At 38.7% G+C, this 27,994-nt stretch overlaps 1 protein-coding gene across 1 annotated transcript; it reads right to left on the bottom strand.

Moving 5' to 3' along the window:
• LOC105274558 (sushi, von Willebrand factor type A, EGF and pentraxin domain-containing protein 1) lies at positions 1-27,969 on the bottom strand. Its single transcript, XM_026973740.1, has 22 exons — positions 27,278-27,969; positions 13,071-13,188; positions 10,636-10,694; positions 9,095-9,304; positions 8,611-8,706; positions 8,389-8,511; positions 8,008-8,171; positions 7,542-7,668; positions 6,632-6,781; positions 6,274-6,450; positions 5,583-5,762; positions 4,832-4,950; positions 4,422-4,656; positions 3,965-4,138; positions 3,256-3,435; positions 2,737-2,982; positions 2,273-2,452; positions 1,936-2,109; positions 1,398-1,577; positions 1,077-1,185; positions 809-991; positions 1-547 (listed from the first exon to the last, which is right to left on the bottom strand). Exons 1-22 carry the CDS (start codon positions 27,333-27,335, stop codon positions 445-447), a joined length of 3,345 nt encoding a protein of 1,114 aa, XP_026829541.1. The 5' UTR covers positions 27,336-27,969; the 3' UTR covers positions 1-444.
• Between the last annotated feature and the right edge of the window lie 25 nt (positions 27,970-27,994).

The following is a 27,994-nucleotide window of genomic DNA, read 5'->3' on the forward strand; positions in this document are numbered from 1 at the left end:
GTGAAGTACAACAAGAGCCATTGGTTTCTTTATTCGCACAATCATAAACTTATGCTACAACGTGTCACTTAGAGCCTACGTATAATGAACCTAAATAATTGATACACTGTATATACAGAATCGTACACGTAGCTGATTCTCGCAGAAGAAATCTCGTTGAAAGAACGTAGGTTGGTAATTGGTGCGCAATCCTTGCGAACGTCGCAGCACCTCGTTCGTTCTGCATACACCCTCGCGAATTATTTACATAAATTGTCGTGCCCTTAATGGACGGTGATATAAATAACGTTAACAAAATTAAAGTTCTTCGGTGTTTTCTGTACACAAAAGCGCCCCAGCGAACAGTGGAAAGCGCAAGAGGATCCCTCGAGGTCGACGACAATTTCCTGCGCGCGATTCCCGACGAGGTCGCAGTATTTTAAAAGACCGACGTGGAATTTTGAGCTATCGCACAGACACGCCGTTGATAGTGATTCCATTTCTCGGGACCGGCTCGGCCTCGTAATGTCCGGATCTGCCGTACATTCTTCTCGGATGGCCGCCGTATCTGTTGCGAACATATCAATTTATATTGAATGATATCGTTAATTTAATAATTAACAGACAAAATTTCTACGAAATTAGTTATGAGTCTCGTGTATGCAATCTATTTTTGTTCTACATATTTCAATCCGGAATTATATTTTATATATAATAAATTAGTTATATAATAAAATAGATTACTTGAACTCATTCAAGTTTATTTAATCTGATATTGAATTTTTTGGTTCATTGAATTTCCTCTAAAATTCTTATGTTTGCGGTTTACCTGTAGGCGCTGCCACCTAAACTGTACGGATTATCGTAGAGACCATCTTCGGGGACATTCTCGTACATGGTATTTTGCGTGCCGTCATTTAAAGTCGCGTAAGACATAACGGCAGCATTTTGGTCCTCTTTTCTTTCTGCCGCTTGGACGTTTTCGGTATTCTTCACCGGCGTAGCTTTTCGCCTGAATATATCAGCGCGCGCGTTAATATTTCAAAATTATTCTTTAAAAAATATTAATTTATTGTAGTTGGAAAAATAATACTTACAGTCTGAGATAGACTAGTCCAAGAATGATTAATATAAATATAATGACACCCGCACCAATGCCAACGCTCGTGCCAACACCTTGCGCCTCTGCCACTTCATTTGCGGCTACTGCAATACGAAAATAACGTAATGTATAACAATGTTTCGAATGTTTCTAAACTTTTATGAGTAAACTTCTCTAAAGTATTAAATATTAAAATGAGCAATTGCAAAATATTTTGCAGCTCTTATCACGAGCTAGTTTAACTAATAATAGTATTTCATGGAAGAATTATTTAATATTAAAAAAAAAACTATAATAGAATAAGCGTCTCATTTACATTCGCATTTTGGTTCCTCGCCGCTCCAAAATCCAGTATCTAAACATTTTCTCAAGAATATGCCGATTCTTTCGTATTGCGGCAAGCAGTGATATTCCGCGGCGCCTCCATAGGTTGTTGATCCATTGACTACTATCACTCGACCGTTTTCTATCGGTCCTGGATGCTTGCAATCAATAGCTGAAAAAGTATTGCATGGATTTTAAGATCTGATAATTCCTCCAACAAATTTATTATAAATTTATTATTTAATTACATATTCATTAATCTATTATTATGGAAAAAAAACTTATTATTGAAGCTAATAAGAAAAATTTAAGTATTTTAAAAAATATTTATAAAATATTCTTTATTCTCTTATGCAGTAAATGGTAATTTTGAAAAAAAGCGTTATTAAAATTATAAAAAGATATATCACAGTACCACGCAATGTCTATCTGGGAAAAGAATATATATGAAGTTTCTAGATGACAGGGAAATTTTTCTGCGCTGGAGTTGAAAAGTTAAAAGTAAGATTGTTAATCGAGAAATTCCTTACAGAAACAGGCAGGCGTTGTGCCACTCCAAGATCCATTCTGCAAACAGATTCTCGTTTCATTCCCTTCCATATAAAACCCACGTGGACAGCTATAATGCGCCACTCCGCCTACACTGTGGGTTGATACTTGCGTCGATAACACACCGGTTTTCTCGGGATCCCTGCATCGTATTTCTGTAAATACATGTTGGAATTAATCTTCGTCCGGTTTGATCACTAAACGTAATCTTCCTCCTTGAGAACGTAAAACAATTGAATTGGAATTAAAATTAACTTTCTTTGAATTCAAACGAGCAATATAAGACTTCATTATAGCTATCTCCGATCACACAATTACCTCGGCAGACAGGAGTATCGCTGCTCCAGGTGCCGTTTTCAAGGCACAGTCTTCTGGCGAAACCATCTAGCTCGAAATTGCCATCGCACTCGTAAAGTGCAGCTGCTCCATAATATGTCGCATTCGATGTTAGTGTGTAACGTCCATGTTGAATGTTTTCCGGTTTGCCGCAATCAACGTCTGTCAAAAATATTATTACATTTGACATTCCGTCCGCAATTTCAATGTTAAAATCGAGTTTTATTTTATTCCCAGAGTATAACAAATGTATCTTAATATTTTGTAATATTATTTCTTATTGACATAAGGCGTACCGACTTCAAACAAGAAAGAACAAATTCCTTTGCAGGAATCCAGCGCCGTTTTGATTAACGAAACAATTTTTTTCTGTTGATTGGCTCTGTCAGTCGATAATTGACTCGGTAGAATGCAATTTCCGACGATTGGACCGTTTTAATACTTACAGACGCATTGCGGCACTTCGCCGCTCCACTTTCCGTTTTCCTCACAGGTAGACAAAGGCTCCCCGACCACCTTGTATCCTCTCTCGCACCTGTACTTTGCCAAGGCACCGATCTTGTACGAGGTCGCGCCCGTGTTCGAGTTTTCCACGGTTCCCGTGCGGATCAATGTCCTCCCGTACATCCGATCGTTTCCGGTCACCGAGAGAATTCCATGTTCCGCCAAGACGGGCTCCGGACACCGAATCTCTGCGGCAAAAAATGCAAATATATTTTTTTCTTTTTATATATAAATATGTTTATATAAATAGATATTTATTTAAATATACATTTATATAAATATATAGAGAGAAAAATATATGTTAATAATGAATAGATATGGAAAAAACAAATTAAATTTTAATCGCGTTCTAGATAAATATCCTACGTAATAAAGAGCGTATCTTCTTTTTTGCCTATCGTCTCGCAGTCCCTTATCTTACTTCACTTGTCCCGTTTAATGATGTTTTTCCGTGCAATTACCTTCGCATTTCGGAGTGGCGTCGCTCCATTGACCGTTATCTAGACAGTATCTTCTTGAGACTCCATTTAGCCTGTAATTCCTCGTGCAGCTGTACGTGATTTCGCTGCCAAGATGAGTCGTCCCGTTCACGTAGTCCACGGCACCGTTCAGAACCGGAAGCACCTTGCTGCAGTCAACGTCTACACAATAATCATTTTAGTTAGCGTTATTTCGTCGATCTAGTCATCATCATAGAGGATAAATAATTGGACGAAGAAAATATGTATTATGTATATGTATTTTCCTAAGTAATTGAAATTCCGAATGTGTTACTAGTTACAAAAGGTTTTGTAAGATTGACATTCTTCCAAGAATTTTTCTCGCTTTTTAACTTTTCGAGAAAGCAATTGATTCATCATTTGTTAAAATTGGACGTATCAAGCAAAATATTTTGAATTGAACAATTTTGAAGTGAAAGAAAACTAATTAGAAAAGTCTAATAATTTTTAATTTTATGTGGAAATGTGGATAATATAAAAGGTAGTTAATTCTTTGTAATATAATTGTTCTCTCTATTCGCTTGAGTGCTAAGCTTCGTTGAAGGAGATTTCATTTAGGACGAAGGCCTTCAACGGTAAAGACCTTGATCGTAAAGCGCTCTTTTCGTAATTTCAACGCGGTTATGTCACTCGAGTGATTTTGTGGAGAAAGAGATATGAGGTGACTCACACTCGCAACTCGGCACCTCTCCCGTCCATTCTCCGTCTTTGCCGCAGGAATGTCTCGCCTCGCCATGGAGCAAATAACCCACTTCGCAGTGGTATTCAATAACACTATGAACGTTCAAGTCATATCCCACGACGTATCCGCCGGTGGGCACTTCCGGTTCCTCGCATGTGATTACTGTAACGAGTAAAAAAGTATATATTATAAATATCGAAGTAAGCTTCACACAAAATTTGAATAAATAAAGTAAAGGATTATTTCGTTAGCATCATCTTACTCTAATTACTTTTTTCACGCGATAAGAAAAATATATCTTTTTTTAGAAATAAATTAGAAATAAAACAAAGAGTTTTATGTAAATAAGATAATATATTGCATTATTCTTAATAAAATATTTAACATATTTTCTTAAAATTAATATTTGGAATTAATTTTTAAATGTTGAACATATAATTCTTACATTCGCATGATGGTGTATCGTGGTTCCACTTGCCCTCCTTGGTGCACTCTTGCTTTCCTTCGCCCACTAACCAATAATCCTCTTGGCATGTGTAAACAGCCAGACTGCTTACTGTAGTTGTGCCGTTAATCAGAACGACGTTGCCGAATTCGATCTGGGCCGGAGTCCCACAATCGACGAATCGGCACTGCGGCGCTTTGCCGGACCATTCGCCACCGATATTGCATGTGAGGATCTTGATTACCAATCGAAAAATCACGATTACAAATTAACAAGATATTATCTATAGTATATACTTGAATATATTATAAATTAAAAGGTATATATCATCAGAAGTATATATATATGTGCAATCTCTATCATATCATAAGTTAAAGATTATCGTAAGAAAAGAGTTAAGAGAGACTCACATTATCCCCGAATAGAATAAATCCATTCTGGCAAGAGTAAGTGGCGGTGGAGCCTGCCCTTTTTCCGGTGGTTGTCACGACGCCGCCGTTCACTTCCGGTGGCTCGGGGCACCAGTCGACTGAAAAGTAATTAACCATATAATCATATTGTACGGGATGACACGATGGAACATATGTACATTGAAAAGCGATTTCTCTTTTAATTTAACTCCAGCACTCTAACGTGGAATTATTTTCAAATTAACGCTAGCGCATCTTTTGATATGTAATTGCAACTCTGAACAATGCAAGTATCATTTAATCTTTTCGCTACGGTGGCATCAGCCGAATGATGATTATAAAGCACGATAATGTGTAGATTGCTAGCGTCTGTTACGCATCCGAGCAATAGGATCACGTTCTTTACTTAGTAACTCATCATTAAAGACGACTTTCCGAACATAAAAATAGGATAATTTACATTTAAAAAATAATTATTTAAACTTATATTTAGTTTACAGGCCATTTTATAGCTATTTTATGATGACTGTAGGAGACGTTGGGAGGAAAGGGTTGAATGTTATTTTTTAATATCTATAACTTAGATATTAAAATTATTAACTTAGAAATCCTGTTTTAATGTTCCAGTTTGTAGCGCTGGCATACTTAAACGTGCAATTTGCAGACGTTCTTTCTTTCTTGAGGACTTATAATACATGGAAAACCCTAGAATAAACAGTTTTTGCAAACGTGAATTACGCGCTCTACTTACAAAGGCACTGGGGCTGGTGGCCACTCCATATACCACCGTCCCCGCATCTTCGCTTTGTGTCACCCATCAGCGTATAATTCTCGTTGCACGCGTAATCCGCGAGAGCACCGTGCGTAGTTCTACCCTCAAGCAGAGTAATAGCGCCGTTCTCCAAATTCGATAGAGCCCCACAGTCGACGACTGTAAAAATATACAGATGATGACGGAGGTCGCGCGTAACGAACACGGCTTGTGGTCATGCCGCATATAATGTGAATGTTCCGCGTTCTCAGACTGACACAGATGGGACGATATGAAAGAATTATATGCTTTTATGACTCTTAAGAAAATCTGTAAGACGCCGTCGCAGTTTGCACACGATTACATATCTTCCTATCATAGGAAAATAAAATTCTACTCCAGTACAAAATGTCAGTATACATTATATTTAGATCCGAAAATAATTACGTAACTCTTAGTTCACGATGTAATAATTCGAGATAATCTTGATATCGTGCGAAATAGAACCAAGGTCTGATTATAGTATTCAATGCTAAAACGCTTGTCTGATTTTCAGACTGCGATCCATGTTAAAAGATAGAATAATTCGGCCACGTGTACCGCGCTAAAAGCCAAAAGACAAAAGCGACGGGTAAGACAATGAATAAGAAGGCGAACGCGGACATTGACTTCTTCAAAGTGTCACACTCACATTTGCACGTGGGCACGTCACCGTTCCAAAAACCGCTCGCTCCGCACATTCTGGTCTTCGATCCAACCAGCATATATCCATCTGGACAAATGTATTCTATGATGGAACCTATCGTTCTTTTGGATCCCACGATCGTGGTGTTCTCCGATTTCTCGGGACTGCCGCAGGTCGGCGGCCCTGCGAACGGATAAAAAATATGTGAATTTCTACTAAAAACTATCTTTCAAAAGACGTTTTAGCGATATTCTTTTTAGCTTTTTCTATTTTTTTTTCTTTCTTTTTTTTCATCGACGGTTGCAGAAAGCGGCGATGGTTAAACCGGATTTTTCTTCACAAACGCAATTCTTGCCGCACTCACTACTTTGGCAGATCCAGTGAAGGTAGTCGAGATTACAGCCGACGTCATTCCAGAGCCAGCCGCGACCTCCGTCCAGCACGACGCAATTTTGCTCGCCATTGTAGTTGTTCGGCTGGTCCTTGCCCCAGGATGGCCTCTGCACGATCTCGCCTGTAATGTCGCCAGTCTGTTTTACTTCGATGTTTTTATTAATGCATACACACACTTCATCTTTTACTATTATTTCCACATTACAAGAATTTTCATAGAAATAATATAATTATTATGTATTATTTTCTCTAATTAAAACTTTTAATTTAGTTTTTCGGTTTCATAATCAATTTCAAATTAACTTTAAAGTTGGCACACGGGAAGTGATATTTGTGCAATAATGTTATGTATTTATGGATCGTCCAATGATTGTTATTAACCGAGCTACTTTCTAGCGTTATCAATCATTATCATATGTATCTTGTGCTTTGCTATGCCAAGCATGAGTGATTTCATAGGTAAAAATATAATTAATAATTGATATGGACTGCACGTTGGGGAAGATGTACATAACTTCCTGTCGATTTCGACACGGCCGTAACTTTCACGTTCTATTTATCGGCAAGCGATGGTTCGGTTATAATTCCGTAACGATAAAATGTATTGCGATACAATTAGTTCCGACGATTACATGATACCCGATTAGCTCATCATCACGGAACGAGACTGTCATCGTCTTTTCGAGCGCGAAGCCCAAATTTGCAAATTGTTCTTCTAAAATAACGCGATGTTGCGTAATCGTTCTGTAATTGCTGGATAATTGTTGGCCGGTGAATCGACAATCGAATTTCACCCCGGGTTATCCAACTTCGCCCTCTCGGCCCGATTCTCACGGACGATCGATGAGAATAACTAACTCGGCGAAATGTTGCCAACTTACCGTCGACCCATCGCCATGTTCGAGCGGTGATTTGCGGTTCTTTCTGGGCACCGATCCAGACTAGCTGAGTCTTTAGCTTATCTTTCCGCCTTTCCAGGTTGTTCAGGATAAATATCGATGATATACCCTGCGATATAAAAATATCTTGCAATGAAGTTTTATCCACGTAAAAACATTAATAACTTTTTTATTATATATATGTAGTTTTAATATAGATTGATTTTATTTATTTTTCTTTTTATAATTACAGAATAGTTTAGAAAGAAAAAAAAGGGAAGAGTTTATTTAGAATAGAACATTTTATACTTATACGTATATATTTTCTCTTATCTGTTTAATTCATTGTATGATTACTGTATTATATAAAATTGTATTTGAAAGTTAGAATTATTATATAAAATGAGAATTTTTAACGTAAGAGAATTTAAAAATATTGCTTCAATTATAAATGTGAAAGTGTAACAACCTTGAAACCGTGAACGAGATCACCGCTACGAGCTTTGCAGTAGTTTCTTGCTTCCTGAAAAGAGCCACCCTTTTTCACTACAAATTCGTAACACGTGGAATTGAAAGCAGTCAAATCGGCATCTGCGGGCGTGCCGACGTGTGCACATCTGTCCACCGAGAATTCTGCGAACATTTATAAAATATTTACTTTACATTTTCCATGCTCTCTTAAAATTTACTCATTCATCATATGCTTCTAATTATATAAAGTAGAACGTATCTGCGATTTCCCAATTTTTTAAGTTATTTCTTACAAATTTTATGCAACGAATAGAACTATTCATACGTGTGCTATCTGCGAATAAATTCAAGCTTTTTTTTATTGAAGTTTTGATCTTACCATCTGTAGCGAAAACTTCCACTTCGCAGAGACTCAAGCTGCCCTCAACTCCAACAAGTTGCAGAAAAACGTACTGGCCCATCAGAGCTCTGGCACAGATGAAGGTCTTCGTGATACCCTCCTCTGCGAGTTTGATTTATTCGCCGGTTTTAATTAATTCGCTCTTATTTTCGTGGAAACGTTCAGAACGTTAGTAATTTCTTTCTGTTTCGAAACACTCACCGACAGTGCCGGGAAACCAGGCGCACAGAGGATTGCGCTGCAACTCAGCACTGCTATTGCCCACTCTTATCTCAATATCCTGAAGAGGCTGATGACCTGCCGAGCAATCGATAAGTCACTCCTCCGACCAATCGCACTCGCGGTCTTAAAACGAACTCGTTGCACGGTGGAAACTTAAAACGGTCGTCGAAGTACCGATCTATCTCACAATGAATTATCTATTCTCAATTTCATAACATTTTAACATAACATCTTAACATTTAGCACAAATTTACTTTCTTCTTAGAAAAATAAAACTTTGCATATGACATGCCTAATCATCAAAATTCTCTCTTTGATAACACGAATATTTGTCCAAAAAGTAGCTTTTACTACGAAATGCGGAATGAATGAAAATAAACTTAAAGAATGACGCGATCATCGTGATTGTTCAAATCTAGAGACTCCAAGATTGCTTGATATCCTGATTACGACAGAAATTTACCACAACAGCCTCGCGTTGTCACGCGAACGACTTTGACGGCGTACGGCTTGAGAAGATCGACTCTCCACCAGGGACTGGGTTCACTTTGGGTTTCCGTGCATCTTTTCCCATCGTGTTCCGTGCTGAAGTCACCGTCGTTGCCGTGGTTCGCGTTTCCGCCCCTCACGGTCGTCGACTGGTTCGCCGGTTTGCGAAAACCGACGTTCGTACCTGCCGCAACATTTGTTCAATTGCAATTTCGTCGCAAGAATACAAATCACGCGGTACAATATAATTATAACAATGTAACTCGACTTTTTAATCTCCTATTTAATTGTCATATCCCATTTAACGGTCACATCGTCCCGCGATCACGATGACTTCAGGTAGTCATTTGTTTAACGCTCATTAATCGCGATGCAGTCGGTTGCTAATGATCGGAGGTGTCGGTAGTTAAAATAACAGAGTGCTCGTCTACGGCAGGATGCGTTTGACAATAACGGTAATTATCACCGATGATTAGCAATCGGCCGGCACCGGGCAGTCGTTGCCATCGTTCCGCATCGACGTGAAGGGATTATCTTCAGTGCGTGTTTCATCTTCAGGAACGAATCTCGTGACGACGTGCGGGACAACGTGCTGCCGTTATTCCACGGAAATGGCGCGGATCGTTCCGCTACCGTTCAACAATGACAATTATATATTTCTTGTGGTCAAGCTTTTTACTTAGCCTAGGGAAAGTCGTGGAAACCGGAACGAAGTGGCCTTTTACCGTAATCGCGCAACACGGCGTAGCCATTTACAAAAATCGATCGTCGCGAATCGGATATTATTTGTTGAATAACGCGAAATTTCGATTTGTGATCAGAATTTTACGCGCCGAGCGACCGCTTTCGAGAGGGTGTCCCAGAACTGTCACCTCTTCTTTGGTCGAGAAATCTCGAGCAACCGACTCGCGATTTTTCCTTAACGATAACAAAACGTACGTATGTACTCTTTAATTTCTAGAATTAAATACTTCGTAATTGGAGCTCAAGTGGAAGTCTCGCTAAGGCAGTATTATTTTTACGCGCTCTTTAAGTCAAATCCTGCAATTTTTACTGCGCAAGCATCACTGCCATACAATTTGCTCATTGTTTATTGTTGGATGGATCTGCCATGGACGTGGGACACTGTGCAAAGCGAAAGTGACTTGATTGGCAGCCGGTTTAGTGTCGTCCCTCACGAAAACGACTCTTGTTCGACAACCTCGCTCGCATTCGTGTCTCCCAGTGATATTGCGGAAACAAGCACGCGCGTATTTCGTCCGACGGAGAAAGCCGACTGCCATCGTCAAGAACGATGGAAAACAACTACGAATACACGCCGAATGAATCGTAAAGACGCATAATTAAAGCGGATATTATATAAATTCACCGACAACGAAAGTTTTCATCAATTTCTTCTATTTTATATTATTATAGCAAGAGCTGGATAGATAAGATACGGATAAAATATCGTTAAGGCATTACAAAATATCGTTGCTGGCTCCAAGAAGAATTGTCCGAGAGTGAAGTACTCACCACAGAATGGTAGATCACCCTGCCATTTTCCTCGGGCGTTACACGTCAAGCTGCCGGTCCTAAAAGAAAGTAACAGTCATCACTCAAGTTGGAGTGAGCGCCCAACATATCGGAAGCCACGGATGTCACTCTCTCGCGAGGTTGCGCAACGCAATTAATTGATAACAGGCTAATGTCGATTCCGCTCTAGCACGTTACGCCATGGAAAACTCTTGCCGAGCCGTTGGAGCGAAAAATGTTACTTATAACTTTCCGCATGTAATGCCGCTATAATTATGCACTGTGCGAAAGAGAAAAAGACGCAAGGGCGTGCAAACTACGCTTGCATTCTTCTGGGCCTTCAATAATTACATGGAGTGACTATTCACAAAGTAATTCACAAAGTGTAGAAGAGGTTCCGTTAGACTGTTACGCAATAATTAAAATAATAAGAACCCCAGACTTTTCAGTGAATTTTCAAAGAAACGTTACACGCTTATGTATGCATTCTCCCAAGAAAGACTGATGACGGTACAGTTATACGCTCATGCAGGTAATTACTCGTTCGACTTGATCATTTCCGAGGTATGCGTTTAGCGTCACGCGTGATGGCGTGCAATGTGATTACGAGGGTTCTTTGATTTAATTTAACCCTGATAATCAAGTCTAGAGAAATCCAGTTTAATTAATAACATTCGAGAGAATTCTTCGAAAGGATTGAAAAATAAGTGTAGCAGCTGGCGTCTTTGAAGAAACTGCTGTTTCTAGTTTTGAGCCGATGGAATGCAGCGCGAAGTGGGATTCTTTTATACCGCGCTTTTTTATTTTCCTTTCCACTTTTTTTTAAACACCGTCCCACAGTGTGTCACCGTTTGAAAACGGAGAAAGTCAGCGGCATGTCGTATTATCGACAATCACCATTCTCAACGTGGATGCATTTCGCTTGCTACGTCCTCGAATGCATCAAGGAAAAAATGTTTGATTGCGCGTAATACGATCGTCAATTTCCGATCGCATGCCCTCGTGGACATCGACAGGAAATTAATTCTTCCCACACGTTCTTTCCGCAACAAAAAATCCAATACAGTTTTCTCTCTTGTCCGCTACACTATTCAGCGATTTTTTATCTCTTTTTCTCTTTTTTTCCGTAGAAGAAACAATAAATAATGAGAAAGTCTATAAATTCTATATAACTTTAAATCCATTGAATTCAATCTGAAGTACTATTATGAAAGAGCAATAATATATAATAGATTGAACTGAAAAATAGTTCTGGTTGCAATTATCAGTCTAAAAAACATCGTGATGATACAATAAAATCTGGTTTACTTTTTTGAGTCGTCGAATCAATTTTTTGTTGAAATTTCGTCATATTCTGCGATTTGACATTTATATAGATCTCGTGACAACTGTTCAATTCGAAAATTTGGCAAAAGCGCGCACTACGACATTATGCTCAAGAAATCAGGTGTTAATTAACATGTACATGTAAGTTCGTAACGGTACAATCACAAGATGCTCGACATACTGCTCGGAGTCTCATGGTTGAAGTGCATGCCGAAGTACTGAAAGCGGTAAATCATCATACCAAGTTGAACGATTTCACGCATGTTTAGTTGTGTAACTGCAAAAGTGCCAATGAGATAATATATCATTAAATTTTCTATCGGGATCTTTTAGAAGTATCAGAGCAAGAGAACCAAGCATTGGAACTGCAGATTGCGACTTTGATAAGCAAATTATTACTGCAATAAGAAAATTATTACAAGAGATATGCGGGAAATTTCTGGACTTTGTTGAAGGTAATTTTTATGTTATTTGAAAGACGCTTTCAGACTATATTTCAGACAATATCTGTGTCTATGGTACACGGAAATTCGGACTTTGTTCAAGGAGATCTTTCCATCCATTATCTTGGATGTTGATTCTTCTTCAAGTACGCTGCTTATTTCTCCTTCTGCTTGTTGCGGCGTGGAGAACGGCACGCCTAGTGATCGAGATTCTTTCCGGGAAAGCAATATTATCCATGGATATCGCGCAATAGGCGTAGTCCCATAAAATCGCATCATTATCATAAATAATCCGCACTACGAAGAATTACTAATAAAAGTAGTATTACAGCAACGAAAGAATATAGCAGTCTCTCTCGACATTGTTATACTATTATTATTGATAATAATATCTTGTGACTTTTTGCGCATTAAATATTAATAAAATACTTGATTTAAAATTGTGATAATAGTTACAATGTTTTATAAAATTTTAAAATAAGATTCTATTGTAAAATAAAACCTCTTCAGGTAACAAACAATTTAGAATTCCTATTCAAAAGAATTATTATTATATTCTTTTAGTATTTTCGCGCAAACTACTTATAAACTTGATTATCCTTTCATAGGGATACAGGGATTATTATTGACATATTGCAATGTGTTGTTACATCGGAATGCACTTACCCAAAAAGTTCGTAGCCGGCATCGCAAGTGTACTTCGCTACGGTGCCTACCGTCAAGGATTCGTCAGACAACGACACCTTGGCGTTCATCGGCACAGCCGGATGGCCGCACTTTAGTCCTGCAATCAGCAAAATTACGGATGCTTAGTTGTTGAAGGCGAGCCGCGCGCGGTCGATAGCATCTCGCCGATAAAAATATCAAATTGTAAGTGCGTAACCGTTCATTATGTTCGTAATTTACGCGAAACCACTTATGCGAGTTCCTAGCTTCGCAAATGTTCTCATTGGAGGCGAACCGTCACGGTAATTGAGTCTAAAGTTTTTAATATCTAGATGGAATTTCGAGAAATTATGTATAATTAATAAAGTTTGTTCGAACAATTGACATGAAGAAAACATATTTTTAATAATGTCACTTCTCTGTCTGATTCTGTTTTATTACATCGTTTATTATATATTAATATCCAAGATGTTGGAGGAATTTTCAAATGCATTTTCTAAGAATAATTTCAAAAACCTTATGTTATTAATCTTTTATTAATTAATTATTTTATTAATTAGTATCAGTATAACTTCAAGATCTTAACACTTGCGCAAGTATCATTTGCAGATTTTGATGTTTTTTTGACACGGCTTCTATCAGTTGCAGTCTACTTTTTTGCATTTATTCGTGACAGTAGTCGTATGAATTTTCAGGGCATGACGCGAAGTCAATTCAGCATTCTTCGTAAATAAAATTATCGACTGGTCATGCTCGACAAGATAGACGAGTCACGTCGCGACATAATTTAAATGACAAGAACCCGTTAGAACCATTTGTAAGGAAATCTCTTAGAGCTTAGTGCATCTGGATTCATCGCACTTCCCGATGCTGTCATTTAAATCACTGACTTGAAAAGGAGACTTTTGTGCACAGTATGAATAAAAACTAACAGATTCTTTAAGCGCGAAAATTATAACTTTTTATCAATTACCTCAACAACATCAAAATTCTGAAAAATGAGTGAAACGTTACAGATAAAAAAAGAATTAAATATCTTTTCCATATTTGTTTCTAACAGATTTACAATTATTTTTCTAAACAATAGAATCGTGCCATAGAAATACAGATTCTTCACCTATAAAATTAATATCATCCCAAGCAGTTCTGCTCTTTTCTTCAATTAATCCATTCATTCGTAAATTATAGAGCTGCGATTTCTCGTGTATTACTTCGCGAGAGAATCAGACGGACGTAGTAGAAGCCTTGGGCAGGATCCCACGCAAATTCCATTATTCGAGTCCTACAACTTCTACGACGATGTTTGAGTGGAATCGCGCGTCAAAAAAACGCGTTAAATGAAAGATTATTTGCGATCCATGTAATTCACTTTCATTTTTTAGAAATACTCTACAAGGAATTCTATTATCAATCTTTTATCGAATAATGGAATTTGCGTGGGATCCTGCTCAAGGCTCCTACTACATCCATCCGATTCACTCGCGAAGTAACGCTCGAGAAAGCACAGCGTTACAATTTATAAGTAAATGGCTTAATTGAAGAAAAGAACAGAATTGCTTGGAACACATTTTTCCATCACAGAGTTTGGAGTATAGTCATTCTGGGTTTAGTGAAAGCATGCGGTATCCGGGACACATCGTATACGATTGCTAGACAAGGGATAAAGCATTTTCGATTGGGATCGAGCACTGACGCGCTCGCATAAGTCGTACTTTTTCTTCATGGGGAAAGTTTATTGGGTCGTGATGGAAACGCGCCAAAGACTGGCAATTTATGTACGTCTCGAATCGCGCGCTGCGCAAGGAAGCCATATCGCGACGTGAAATTCACCGGCCGTTTCCGTTTCTACGGGAAAATCCTTTTCGCCATTCGTGGCACTTTATTCCATCGTGTATTTTTCCAAACAGGCTTAAATGCGAAAGCGCCTCTCTCGTTCCCCGCCGATCCCACGTGTCGTTTCTTCTTGTCATAGCCTGCATTCTCACGTGTATCCGATTTCCTTTAAATCCTTTGCGGTGTAGTGATCACGCGGCGAAAATCACTTTCAAACTGTGTTTTTAGGCCTCGCACGTCTCGTTTCGCTTTTTGAAGTTATCTCGACACAATGCACCGCGTTTCGCTTCGTTCCCTGGCATCGCTATTATGTTCGCGCGTGATGTTGAAATCTTATGTTACTAGACATTTTAATCGATTAAAACGTTTCTCGCGCACAAAACATAAAAAACTTTAAAAATATCAGCCAATGAATAGTCAAAAATATATTTTAATATAGCAATATTATCTTCAATAAATATCTCACATCTCATTTTTTGTTTAGTAAAATAAAAAATTATGAAGTAATATTTAAAAAATGTAATTGCCTGATTAGATTCTACATGATTTATCAGATTAATTGTGTCATTAATTATCCTTTATAAAGCTGAAATTATAAACTTCATAGCAAAACTTTGCAAAAATTTCGTCTCGGCATCTCTCTAAAGTACGTTTCGGTGTTCTACGAAACTATTATCACGGTTGAGAGATGTCATTCCTATCTATCATTTAGACATTACCAGCAATTTTCGAAGACGCAATATGATCTTATCGATGACACGAGGTCGCGCGACTTGGGTACAAAATGATTTCCTGTTATGTTTTCAAGGCCAACCGCAACGGATCGCCTTAGATCTTTTTACATGAGATAGTATGGTTCTTTTATGATAATGATCCGACTATTTAATTAACAAGTTCTTCAAGCTATTAAACGGTACCAAATGACAGGCCACCATCATGATTTCCCATAATGTTTAACATTCAGCTAATTAATTAATGATTTCTACAAGCAGTTAAACGGAATCACTGATAAGGTTTTAGGAGGTAAAAGTTGTGTAAAGGTATTTAACTTCTTGTAATGTACTTAAGTAGCAAAAAAATATAAATTTAAGAATCTGTTTCTATGGAATTAAGGGGTAACGCCACTCTGGCGCCCGGAAAAACAGCCTAATTTTGACAATTTTTTATGGAAATATAATGAATGGAATACAAAATCCGTTTAAAGGCCTTTATTGTACATACTTTGAAGTGTATTTACAAATTTTTATTGAATTTTTTTTACAAAATGGCGGCGCCAGAGCTCAGCCTCTTCTCACAGATAGTGTTCCGCGGCCGGAAAGATTTCTCCTCCGATTTTTGACCTGGAACAAAAAACTAAACATTTTTGAGTCTTATATAAGGTTAGCTCGAGAAGTACGTACGGAAATTAAAAAATACCGTTTTTTGTAAAACTGACGCACGTTTGAACAAAAAGTTTTGTTACCTAAAAATGAAACTTTTTGTTCAAACGTGCGTCAGTTTTACAAAAAACGGTATTTTTTAATTTCCGTACGTACTTCTCGAGCTAACCTTATATAAGACTCAAAAATGTTTAGTTTTTTGTTCCAGGTCAAAAATCGGAGGAGAAATCTTTCCGGCCGCGGAACACTATCTGTGAGAAGAGGCTGAGCTCTGGCGCCGCCATTTTGTAAAAAAAATTCAATAAAAATTTGTAAATACACTTCAAAGTATGTACAATAAAGGCCTTTAAACGGATTTTGTATTCCATTCATTATATTCCCATAAAAAATTGTCAAAATTAGGCTGTTTTTCCGGGCGCCAGAGTGGCGTTACCCCTTAAGAAATTTGTATACGAATATCAATTTAATTAAAGTTTGCAAAGTTCCGAGTTCTAATTTTATTTATTTGAACATCTTTTAATTACAGTTCAAGTTACTTGTATATGATTACAGCTTTCAATTTAATTTATTCCATTTTGTAAAACACGATAACTTTCGGACTTGCTATTTTCCGCGTGCTTCTCGAGTCAAGTATGTCAAGGCATGTTAATAAAACCACAAGAGATTTACTCTCCCACAAACTCTCCCGCGATCAATAGTAATCTGAGGTTAAAAGAAAAGAAAGGGAGGATCTCCCGCGAATTTCTCGGAGGCGTTTCGTTAATTTTAACTCTGTGCGAAGACATCTTCGGAGTGAAAGCTTCTGGTTATTATGTCTCGATCCGAGAAGCGCTCTCGAGAGAGAATCGCATTTTCTCACGAAGCGAAACATAATTCTGCGCTCTTGTGCGTGCGTGCGAATGGTTTAATTAGCAACCGAATTCTTCGACAAGTGCAAATTTATCTGTAACCAACACGATGATTCCCTTAAAGGAGTAAACAATGTATCTTGGTTTGACCAGAAAGTCAATGTCAACTGGTTTAGCAAAATTCAAACCTTTGCATTAAGAATTAATATAAAGTTTTGAGTCTGAACCTGCAAAAAGAATTCGCAACGGATCTTCCAGTAATGCAAAACTTTTTATTAATTCTTAATGTAGAGTTTTGCGTTTTTCCGTATTTGCGACTTTGTCAGATTTAGTAAACTCTCCATGCGCAACCAATGTCGGCCGATTATCTTGATTATGAAGTTTTTTTTTATTACTCCCAAAGGGTGAATTATTTTCACTTGGCGAGTGACTCGGCGCTTGTTCCACTTCGGGCAATCTCGACAATGAGATTTCTTCCTTCTCTCCGATTTTAATTACTTTCCCCATTATATCGCGATCGACCGCGTCAAGTGTACGCACGCGAAATTGTGTTTTTTCACATACGATTAGCACTCGTGTAATTTTCAGCTGATTATATACTATTGTATATTTCAATCTGAATGAAACAATTCTCTTTCACGTCTCTCCTTTAGCATTTCACAAAAGTTCCATATGGATTAGCAGGGTAATCTTTCAATTAATGCATTGAAGCTGATTACTCAAGAAGCTCTTCATCTTCTCATAACACATTTTCTTTGATTAAATTAATATATCACCTCTTATTGATATTGAACGTGAGATCTCTCACATGAGATACCAATTCTGAAAGTGGCATTATTCGAATGCGACCTAATTTGTTAGAAAAATTAGGTCGCATTCGTATTTTTATAGTGTCAGATGTCGTATCTTTAATACCATCATATTTTCTCAATGTTACTAGCGTATATCCTCTCTCTTATTGAGTAATATATATCTTTCTTATAAAAATAAATAAATAAATAGAGATATAATATTACGTAATTTAGAAGTGTCGTTGAATCAAGACAGATAACAAATAGTTTTTAATTAAAAGTTTTTAATTAAAATTCCGTTCACACACAAAGAGAAGCATGATTTTAAAATATTCTGTATTAATATTTACTGCATCTATTTATTAGATTTTTAAACAAAAATATATTTCGTGAAGATTTCTAGGAAATATACTATTTGCAGAATATAGTAATTATCTAATTAGGTCTCGGTACGGTAACTGAAAAGAGTATACCACATTTAGAGCTAAATCGAGGTCCAAGTAATGTCGAGGTATCGGTAGCGGTAATTAGGAACCAGTTTCGCGAGGAATCTTCGGCGATCGATGGTGGAAGCAAGAAAACCTGCGTGAAAAACCGGTCGACGGCTTCTGCGTAATAACGATGCGCTAGCAATGCGAGTGAGTCTCTTCGACTCGGCTCTTCGGGTCTGGGTCACTCGGTTACAAAACATCCAAGCCGAAATAACGGTACATGTGCCCATGGCGTTGCTTCGGATCGGGATTAACTGCTGTCGGAGCGTGCGTGTCACGGTACAATTCCTCGCGTATTACCATCGACAATCGATATATCGGCTCTGTCACTAGAACGGAAACATTAACATGTCGCTTAATCCTAGATCTGTCGTGTAATCTTAAGATTACTTTTATATCACAGAATTTAAATGAAAAAAAATGGGAACTGTTTTGGAGTGCATGATTGATTATAACTTATAAGTGATCGAAAGTTAAGGATTTAAACTATGTTGATGATAAGATTATATTCTTTGTATAATTTCGAATGACTCTTGTTTCAAGAACTTACAATTAGTTTGACGATTGCAGGTTACTTGTAATTTCGAAAACTATTAATCTTTTTTAAATTTTTGCTAACACAGGATTAAACTCAAATTTAATAAACATAATTGAACTGCTGAAAATAATCTCTAATAACTCGTCATATATATCAAATTTGATTTTTTCAGTTTACGGTAAATGTGATTCTATTTTACGTTGCGTAACACGATCCGCTTGACATACGTGATCCTGATCATTAATGATTCAAGACACACATTCTCGCTGAACGACCATTTTATTCTTAACATTGACACCGGTGTTACCCGAAACTCCGTTACGTGTCCTTCATTCACACGTGTTATAAGTATTTACATGCGAATACACCAAGGAATTTGAATTTCCAATCGTGACTTTAGGCTCTCCAACTCATGTACATTTTGCGATACTCACGTAATTCTGTATATTCTCTATTATTTTTCCCTCTCTATTATTATTATTCTTATAGAAATACCTCTACGTGTGTGAGACCAAAAAAATAAGATCAAGAATTACTTTTTTCCGAAATTGAAATCTCAAGAGCTGATAAAATAAAACTAAATAGCAAATGTTCAATTCTTTCTTAGAGAATCAAAAGAAGAAATTTCAGCAAAACTTTGTAATACTCTCCTGATACTATTAAATAAATAAAAAGAAAACTATAAATTAATAAATCCACTATATTTGAATTAATCTAAATTAATAAATAAAATAGATATAAAACTAGATCCAATAATATTAAAAGAAATTGAAGAAATGTTAGGAATTGCAAAGTAAGATCACAATTCCAATTTTAATTAGAATTTTTAGATTCTAAATAAGATATGTAGATCTAAATAAGATAAAATGTTAAAAGTATCAAGTCAGATTTAGCATTGAAATATTAAGGTCGAAAAAAGAAGCAAAATTTCGAACTAGAACTCGTGCGGACGAGCTTTTGTAATACCTGCTCCATGCGTGCATCACATTGTTGCTCATATTGAGTAAGAACATGAATATATCGACCTGTACACCGGAGATCTGTAGCATACGTTGCATACGTGTATGCAGTATCGTCGAACGATTGTCGAGGAAGTTAGAAAGTAGGCGTGCCCGTGATCTATCGCAAGAGGGAGAGGTCGATCCACCGGGTGTGTATGCTGATACAATACCGGAAGGGGGGGCTTTAAAGGCGCACGTTACGATCTCTCGCGCGTCAAGTAGATTACCTAACGAACACCCAATATTTTATCGCGATCGACTTGCGAGCTCTGTCGATGTTGGCCTTTTCCTGCTGCAACATAATTCACAAGTACTCGCGAAGTAACTCTCGAGTTTTTCCAACCGGATGAGTAATTTGCCAGCTTAGCGTTCACTGAGTAACGAGGTAAACGAGCCCATTTTTGTACGCCACATATTTGGTTACACTTTCTGCGCTCGAGATGAGACAAATGTATGTTCGTACCCTGTGCGGAAACGAAAAAGAAAACAAGCAAAATATAGAAAGTGCAGTTAAAAGGAAGTCTCACTGTCAATACGAATAACACGCGGAAATAAGTAGGAATTTATATAATATCGAATATAATTTCGAAAATTATGTTTGCTTTTATTATATCGAGAAGTAAAAGAATAATAAAGAATCTAACAATATACGACATCTTATTAGACGTAGTTTTATTGACTAATGCAGAGAAGTTCAGAGATAGTCTCTCGGATCTCTTTAGCATAATCACATTTTTTTCGATGTCAAAGTTGTTGCTTATTTCCTTTTGTTTCTTGTCAGTGAATAATGACATTCGCATTGTTACATTATTACATCACCCCCGAATCCGGTGCATTCTTTCCTCTCGGACGATTTTGTATCTTTCCGTTACTTTCCCTCCAATCTGTCAAGCTTGCGACACGCGTTGCCAGTCACATGTCTTGCGACAATGAGAGCTTTCGGGACTGAAAACAATAGTGTTCCGATCGCATCGACGTTGGCGGAAGTCGCCCGCGGAAGAAAAGACCGTGCCGATCGGATCAGACATGCGACACATTTTTTTTCCTCGCTCTATCCGGCGATTTTTGATTGGCGTAATCAGCCAGGGTATTACGTGTCGGCTGGTTTGCGTAAAAGCGACGCTACCGAGAGCGAACTTTACTGCTGCGTCAAGAGAAACCGGTTGACAGTTTTACTTGCTCGTACTTTTGGCAAGACGCTCGGCATCGTGCGACAATGCTTGCAATTATTATTTGATGATTGCTCATTGCGTCATGATTATTGTATTGTTCTTGAACGACCTGTATAACTCGCGACTTTTTCGGACTTCTTTGAAATAATCTGTGAAAATAATCAGTATCTAGCTGTTTATGTCAACGCTAATTATTATTAATTAAAAAATTAGACAATGATGGGGATTACTTGATTGATGAATAATATGTTTCTACTAAATCCAATAAATATAAAATAAAAATAAAATAAAAATAAAAAATAAAATAAAATGTGACGCAAAAATCGAACCGAAAAATTGACTGACCTGATACAAAAGAAAAAATATATTGCAATATTTCCTACATAATCGTTTCAAGTTCATTGTGTTTCTCTGTAAGCTTAGCTCCTTTTTCCTTTCGCCTCCTCTTCGAGCGTTATCGCCGGGAGGAGATTCGAACAGAGCTTGCTCTACGTATCAGAGTTTCCTAATCCATTGTACGAGGTGAAACGTGCAGAGTATATCGGGCCGCGCGTCTCGTTGCACCACCTTTCTACATCTAACCTGCCGTGAAGTGTTATGAAACACGTCATAGTGTTGTATACGTGCAACACCAGCCGACCCCCGTCAAAACCGAGCACATCCAGCAGCCACTTTCGAGGCCGTCTGGCTGAGGGTGCATCGTCTGTATCCTCGCTACTTCAATGACCTTCAAGGACGATGCATCGCGATGAGAAAGCGAGCACACGCAAGCGTTTCCCTTTTTGTCGCAATTGACGCAAGTTTGCGGAAACGGCCGCGTAAAGAAGCGCGTGCACAGAATTTCTGCGAGACTTTGCACATCGTAATTTGCGATTATATAATGACGTTTCAATGATGGCTCGGTCATCAAACGTGCGTCTCGTGCGGTGAGCAAAGAAGCGATTGACTCTTGCTTTTCCTACACGTGAGCTTTTGTGACGAGGCGTAAAATTAGAAATTTTATTGGCGCGGCTCGCGATGTCGTTTAATTGAAACGGGGAGAAATAATAGATTCTCTTTTTTTCTGAAATCTCAATCATTAAAGTTGTGAGATATAATCGATACGAAATCGTATCGATCGTCCACTTTCAATGAATCCGATACATCGTCTACCATTGTATTTTCTCTTACAAAGCCACTTATTTGCTCTTGTTCACAACTATCGTAAAGATAAGCTCTGTCTTATTATCACTTTTTTGCAGTTTAGCAAAAATTTATTAACTCGCATAGATATAAATTCTTTCCATGTGTTCCTTACTTCCGCAATTACTGTCTTGTTCCTTCACATGCGGAATTTTATTCTGCAGGGTAACGCCATAAAATTGATGCCGTTATCCTGCATTAATGAAACTCGACGGAGATGAGAGGCTTAATTAATGATGCTTTTCAATCTTCTCTTTTTTTTCCTGCTGGGAACTCGAAGGGTTGCGAGTACACTAGTTTGCATCCCGTCACGGCGTTTGCATTCGAACGACTCCGCCCAGGCGTGCGTTCGAGCGTGCTTCGCATTCTCCCGCTAAATGTTACAATCGTCCCAGCGTATCTCGCCCGCGCTATCCGCTTCCTCTTTCCCGGAGCGGCGAGGGTACAGCATTCTCCTTCCCTACCGAGGACGAAGTCCCAACTTCCCTTCGCGCGCGTGAACGTAGGGCAATCGCGCCCTGACCCGCCACCTGCGCGCAACGCGATCGCTCGCGGATCATTTTTTCGGATCGCTGGCGATCGGCAGCGTGTGAACCCGGCTATCTCGACACCGCGTGCCTCGATACCGACACGATCACAGCGTAAAAGTCGAATGAAAAATGGAAAGGATCTGAGAGAACGCTTGTGAATTACAAAATCGACCAGCGCGGCTCGTACAGGACGATACACGCGCGGATAGAAGTCAACGCACCTCCCTGAGGCGTAAACTCCGGCTTTTCTTCGTGTTTCTCGAGATACTTTCTCCCACATGTGAAAAAACGCCGCGATGTTACGATACTGAGTACTATCTCGTTTATAGAAAATTGCGGATAATTGTTTATTAAGTTAAGTTGAGAAGTACCGGCCGCAGTCATGCGTGGTTAATTGCTAGGTGTTTCAGAGCTATCATGCCATTTCCTTTCGTCTGTAGGTTCCTCGTTCGATTCGAAATGCACTTTTTCTTGTCATAGTTCATAGTTCTGCAGCGATTTGTATTTCGTAACTGAATTTTTATTCGGTCTGTCGCTGAAAATGGAAAGTGCAGCCGCAGGCAATTGGACGTACTCGAGAAATTTCGAACGATCGGAGAATAAAATGATATCATCGTTTCGAATCGCTTAATCTGCGCTGCGGTCGAAAGAAAGAAAGTCGAGAGAAGAATCGCAATCGGAATTTTTAAACAGTTGCGAACACTTTCACGAAGTAGCGCTTTTCTCAGCTATGTATGTGTTTGCATGCGTGTGTGCACAAGTACGCATATTATGATTGTTGAGGACCAGTTTCTTCTATAAGCCTTCCGTTAAAGATATCGCTGCTAGAAAACAGGAGCACTTTCTGGTGCATTTATCACGATAACTTTGTTGTTACATAAATCGCGAACATTTATTTTAAAGTCCAAGTAGAACTCAGCATTTTTTAATGATGTTTGTTATAATTAATTTCAGTTGTAACTGTAACAGAACTTGATTCTGCAATTGCATATTCTTCGTCATTACAAATCTCTCCGAGATCTCTCTTTTTGTCTGTCTCTCGCGGGTTTGAATTCGGTCAGAGCGTTCGAGTAGGTACACACCTAAAATGGAATTCACGCCTACCGTCGATCGTAATAACATGATTATTTCTGGACGTGTTCCTGATCCAGGAAACTATATGGTCAACGCGCCAATCTCCTCCTCCCACGCCTCTGTTCGATATAACGGAAAGTTCAAGCAATCATTGAACTTTCAAGTGGATGTTAAAGTTATAGATCTAGAATAGAATAAATCAGAATACTTCAGAATAATATTTTTAATTCATTAATTAATCTCTTATGAAATTTTGAGACAAGCATTTTTATTTTGTGAGTAGCATCTCCCTTTTTCTTTTAAAAATAAGATGTATTTATTGTTCATTTGCGTCTCTGAAGCGCAACGTGCTGTAATTCATTTTTAATTAATCATAATTAAAGTGCTGAATCTCATTTTCGCGAGAAACTGTTAAGGACATTGCCGCTAAGAAAATGATTTCATGCCGAGCAATATCTCCATTGCCTGCAGATACTATGGAACACCTTGTATGTTTCGAACGCTTTGAGACACATTCTTCAGAAGCATATAATCTTTTATGCAAAGAGATTGCATTTTCCCAGCGGAATTGTCGGTGTTATGCATGTATCGCGGGAGAAATATGCGAGAACAGAGTCACGAAGGACGAAATCAATCCGGTGACAGTAGCAGATCGTAACGTGCGATATATACGATCTACCTAGTTACAGACATCGTTAGATAAGTCGGCATTTCAAGGATAACGGTCGTGGAAATGTAAAAGCGGCCCGTCCCGCATGTAAAATGCATCATCTACATATCCCGTTTCTCTTACCGTTGGTCTAGTTTAATTTCGTTTAATGTTTCTCAAGAAAATATGAGATTTAAAGAATATATGCGTGTGTGTGAGTGTATTTCTGTATGTATGTGTGTCTGACGAAGTAGGTCAGACACCGTCATCGGATCGTATTTCGGCTGGGACAGGTGGGTCTTTCCCCAACTTCCGGTGCGCGCTGCAATGTATATAATCCGAACTCCTGACCCTCTGATGCAGTTCCAAGTTAATGCATCAATGCACGCAACTTATGGTTACTTCAACGAAATTTTCACTGACGTCATTTGAATGAAAATACAATTCAGTTTCTTTTAACAGAATTTTAGCTTAAAATCTTTGAGTATCTCACAATTTGTATTAGAATTATTCATATCTTATAAATATTAAAATCTAGAAGTAAGGGGGAATATAATCGTTTTAAGTTTATTCACTTATATTTATGATATTTTTCGATTCAATTCTGTAATCGTGTAACTTAGTCAAAGTTTGTGCATTTATTTTTTCTGCAGTCTCATCTGCGAGAATTAACGCGAACAGATGTCTGACATCTGGCTTTACAGAAATAGAAATTTCGAGCATATGCGCGTTTGTGCTTTCTTTATTGTTACCGTTTTTTGTTTTATTTGTATTAAAAAATAACTAATGTTATTTAATTTAAATTTGGAAGAATCATTTATATTTATTTATAATGTATCTCTTTTTATTTCGTACAAAAGACTCAGAGCTACAAGATTTCCGGAATCCGTCGAAAAAGTAACTTAGCTAGTTTTAGAATTTTATAATATTCTTGAAACCGACTTTGTCTTGTATCAGTAGATACTCATCGGACTTCTCGAGGTCAAATTAGACGATTCAGACAAGTTCAACAAGACACAATAAAGTCTTAAAGGTAAAAATAAGATACAGTGGTACAAACAGGTACGAGCCAGCTACCAAACAATTTACCTTGGAGATTTTTATTTTCTTAGAAATCAGGTGTTCACATCGCAATTAACTTGAGCAGTCTATTTGCGTCATGGCGAAATGCGTAAGTTCAAGTAGAATATACGTATAAAGCGGTTTTAGTCCACGGTATTTGTGCGGCTGTTGTGAAAGAAAAAGATCGTATTGCGTGGAATTAACGCAGCTATTAGACGGCAACGAAACGCGCGCCACGAACGGGATAGCGCGCGTATCTCGACGATACTTTTACTCGTTGGCATTTAACGGCCGAGTATTTCCACTCTCGGGGGAGTATCCGCGAGTCCCGCGGTCAAAAAAGAGATGAGAAAAAAAAGGAAAGAGGTGACGAGCAGCGTTTTGAGTTTAGTCATTTCGCGAACCGAGAGAATGCGAAATGGCACGAGCCAATGGCAGGCTCTTTATATACGGATACGAGTGACCTCGAGACACCAGAAGACCAGGGAGGACGAGAACCAGTGAAGAGTGGGCGGTACCTGTTTTGCTCGCTTACTCTCCTTTCCTTACTCACCAGGGACAATGCGAGCGATTCCGCTGATCCTGGTGAGGAATCCTGGTGATTCCTTCCGTTTCTGGAATCCTGAAGGAATCCTGGACTGTTTAAACTAATATATTCTTGTGGAGAGCAGAACGAGTGAACGTTCATTGATTTTGCTACTCTTGATTTTGCCTCCATCAAGTTTCGTTATTGAGTGCGATTCTCGAGAAGTGGCATTTCGAACGGATATCCGTTTCCAATTTCGCGGCCACTCGACATTCTTCCACGGGGTAAAATTTTGCAGATTGATATCCAGGGAAGTTCTCTCGCTTTCTATTGTGTCTACCGAACAGATTGGTAGCCATTGAGAGTTACACGCTCTCGACAGACGCTGCTCAGAGAGGATGCACGCGTACTTGCGCCTGCTTTGCATTTCACGAGAGATCGATCACGGGCGATAGAAGACTTTCAGCAGGGAAGATCCTCTTTGTGAGACGCGCGTCCTTTTTTCTCGCGGGAACTCGCGATAGGAGACTCGTCTCGCGTGAAACACCTTGATATATATCTGAATTGTGTAATCATTTCCCGAAGTGCGCAGCGGCAGTACTTAAACGGCATAAAATATATATCCGCCGGTTTGAAAGTGGCGTAACATTTTCATTAATTACATAAAAAGAATTTTGCAGAGCAAGCACAGATAAATAATTCCTTGAAAGAATAATAGATAACATAAGTTGATCATTTTTAATCCAAATGTTATCTGGGTCTCATCATTAATACAACAGAAACTTAACTTGAACCTGATCTTCAAAGCATCTTATAATTCAAATGAACAAATTAAGAAGAAACAATAATCTCTCTCTTGCGTTTCCTCAATTAAAGTAAATCCTCTCATTGATAGACATCGTATACGAAATTTCGACGAGATATCAGTTGTCTACATCTATTGTCACGTGAGACACGCGAGTCAATTAAATCCGTTGCTTCAGCAAAGGTGTGCATTGCAGTATCGGCGATTATTAAACAACGCAATCTCCCTCGTCTGATATCCCTAATCCGTCCCTGGTTTTCCCTGGCGATTCGAGTTACGCGACTTTCAAAGCGGCCTGTTCAAGCCAAAGCGTGCTGGATACATGCCTTGGGCGTACGCGACGCTTCCCACGAGGGGCAGGATGATCCCGTACACCCAAATCATTCTTTACGGGTCGGCGGGACGACGACGACACGATTACATCGACGATCCAGCGAACCAGGAACCAGCTCGATGCGCGAACATCTGCGAGGCCCGCGTCAGCGGGCGTACGGCCTCTGGAAGCACTCGCGCACCACGCAAACGAACTTTCACGATCGAGGTGTTTCTTTCGTCGCTGATGCTGATGAAAACGCCTGATGCAGAAGCGTCCTCGTCCTCGACACGAAATAACCCGGCGGAAACACCAAACGCTCTTCGACGCTCCTTGGAACTCCTTACACGCCACTGATCCACAAGGCTCTCAACGAACGATCTTATGATTGGTCGTTTTTGCACTATCAGTTCTTGACATTCTGAGCGAGTGATCCTGTTAGTCCTTCGACACTTCCTGAACAATCTACGCGCGATCTCACCACCGGTAGTCAGTGCTCTCGATTATAAGCAAGTACAAGATTATAAGTTGCAGTCCTGTTGCACGGATTCTGGAACTAATCGCGACTCTGCTGAAGAGTCACTATTTCCTTAGGGTTCTCCATGACGCGTCGTAGTCCTTTGGTTGCCTCTGTCGATCTTCTGGCTGGCGAGATTATATCTCGAGCTTAATGATTCGAATTTGCGTGGACCGAATGAGAGATCCGCGACTATGATCACTAACTCGACGG

The sequence above is a fragment of the Ooceraea biroi genome, chromosome 11, assembly GCF_003672135.1.
Source record: "Ooceraea biroi isolate clonal line C1 chromosome 11, Obir_v5.4, whole genome shotgun sequence".
Classification (NCBI taxonomy): Eukaryota; Metazoa; Arthropoda; class Insecta; order Hymenoptera; family Formicidae; genus Ooceraea; species Ooceraea biroi.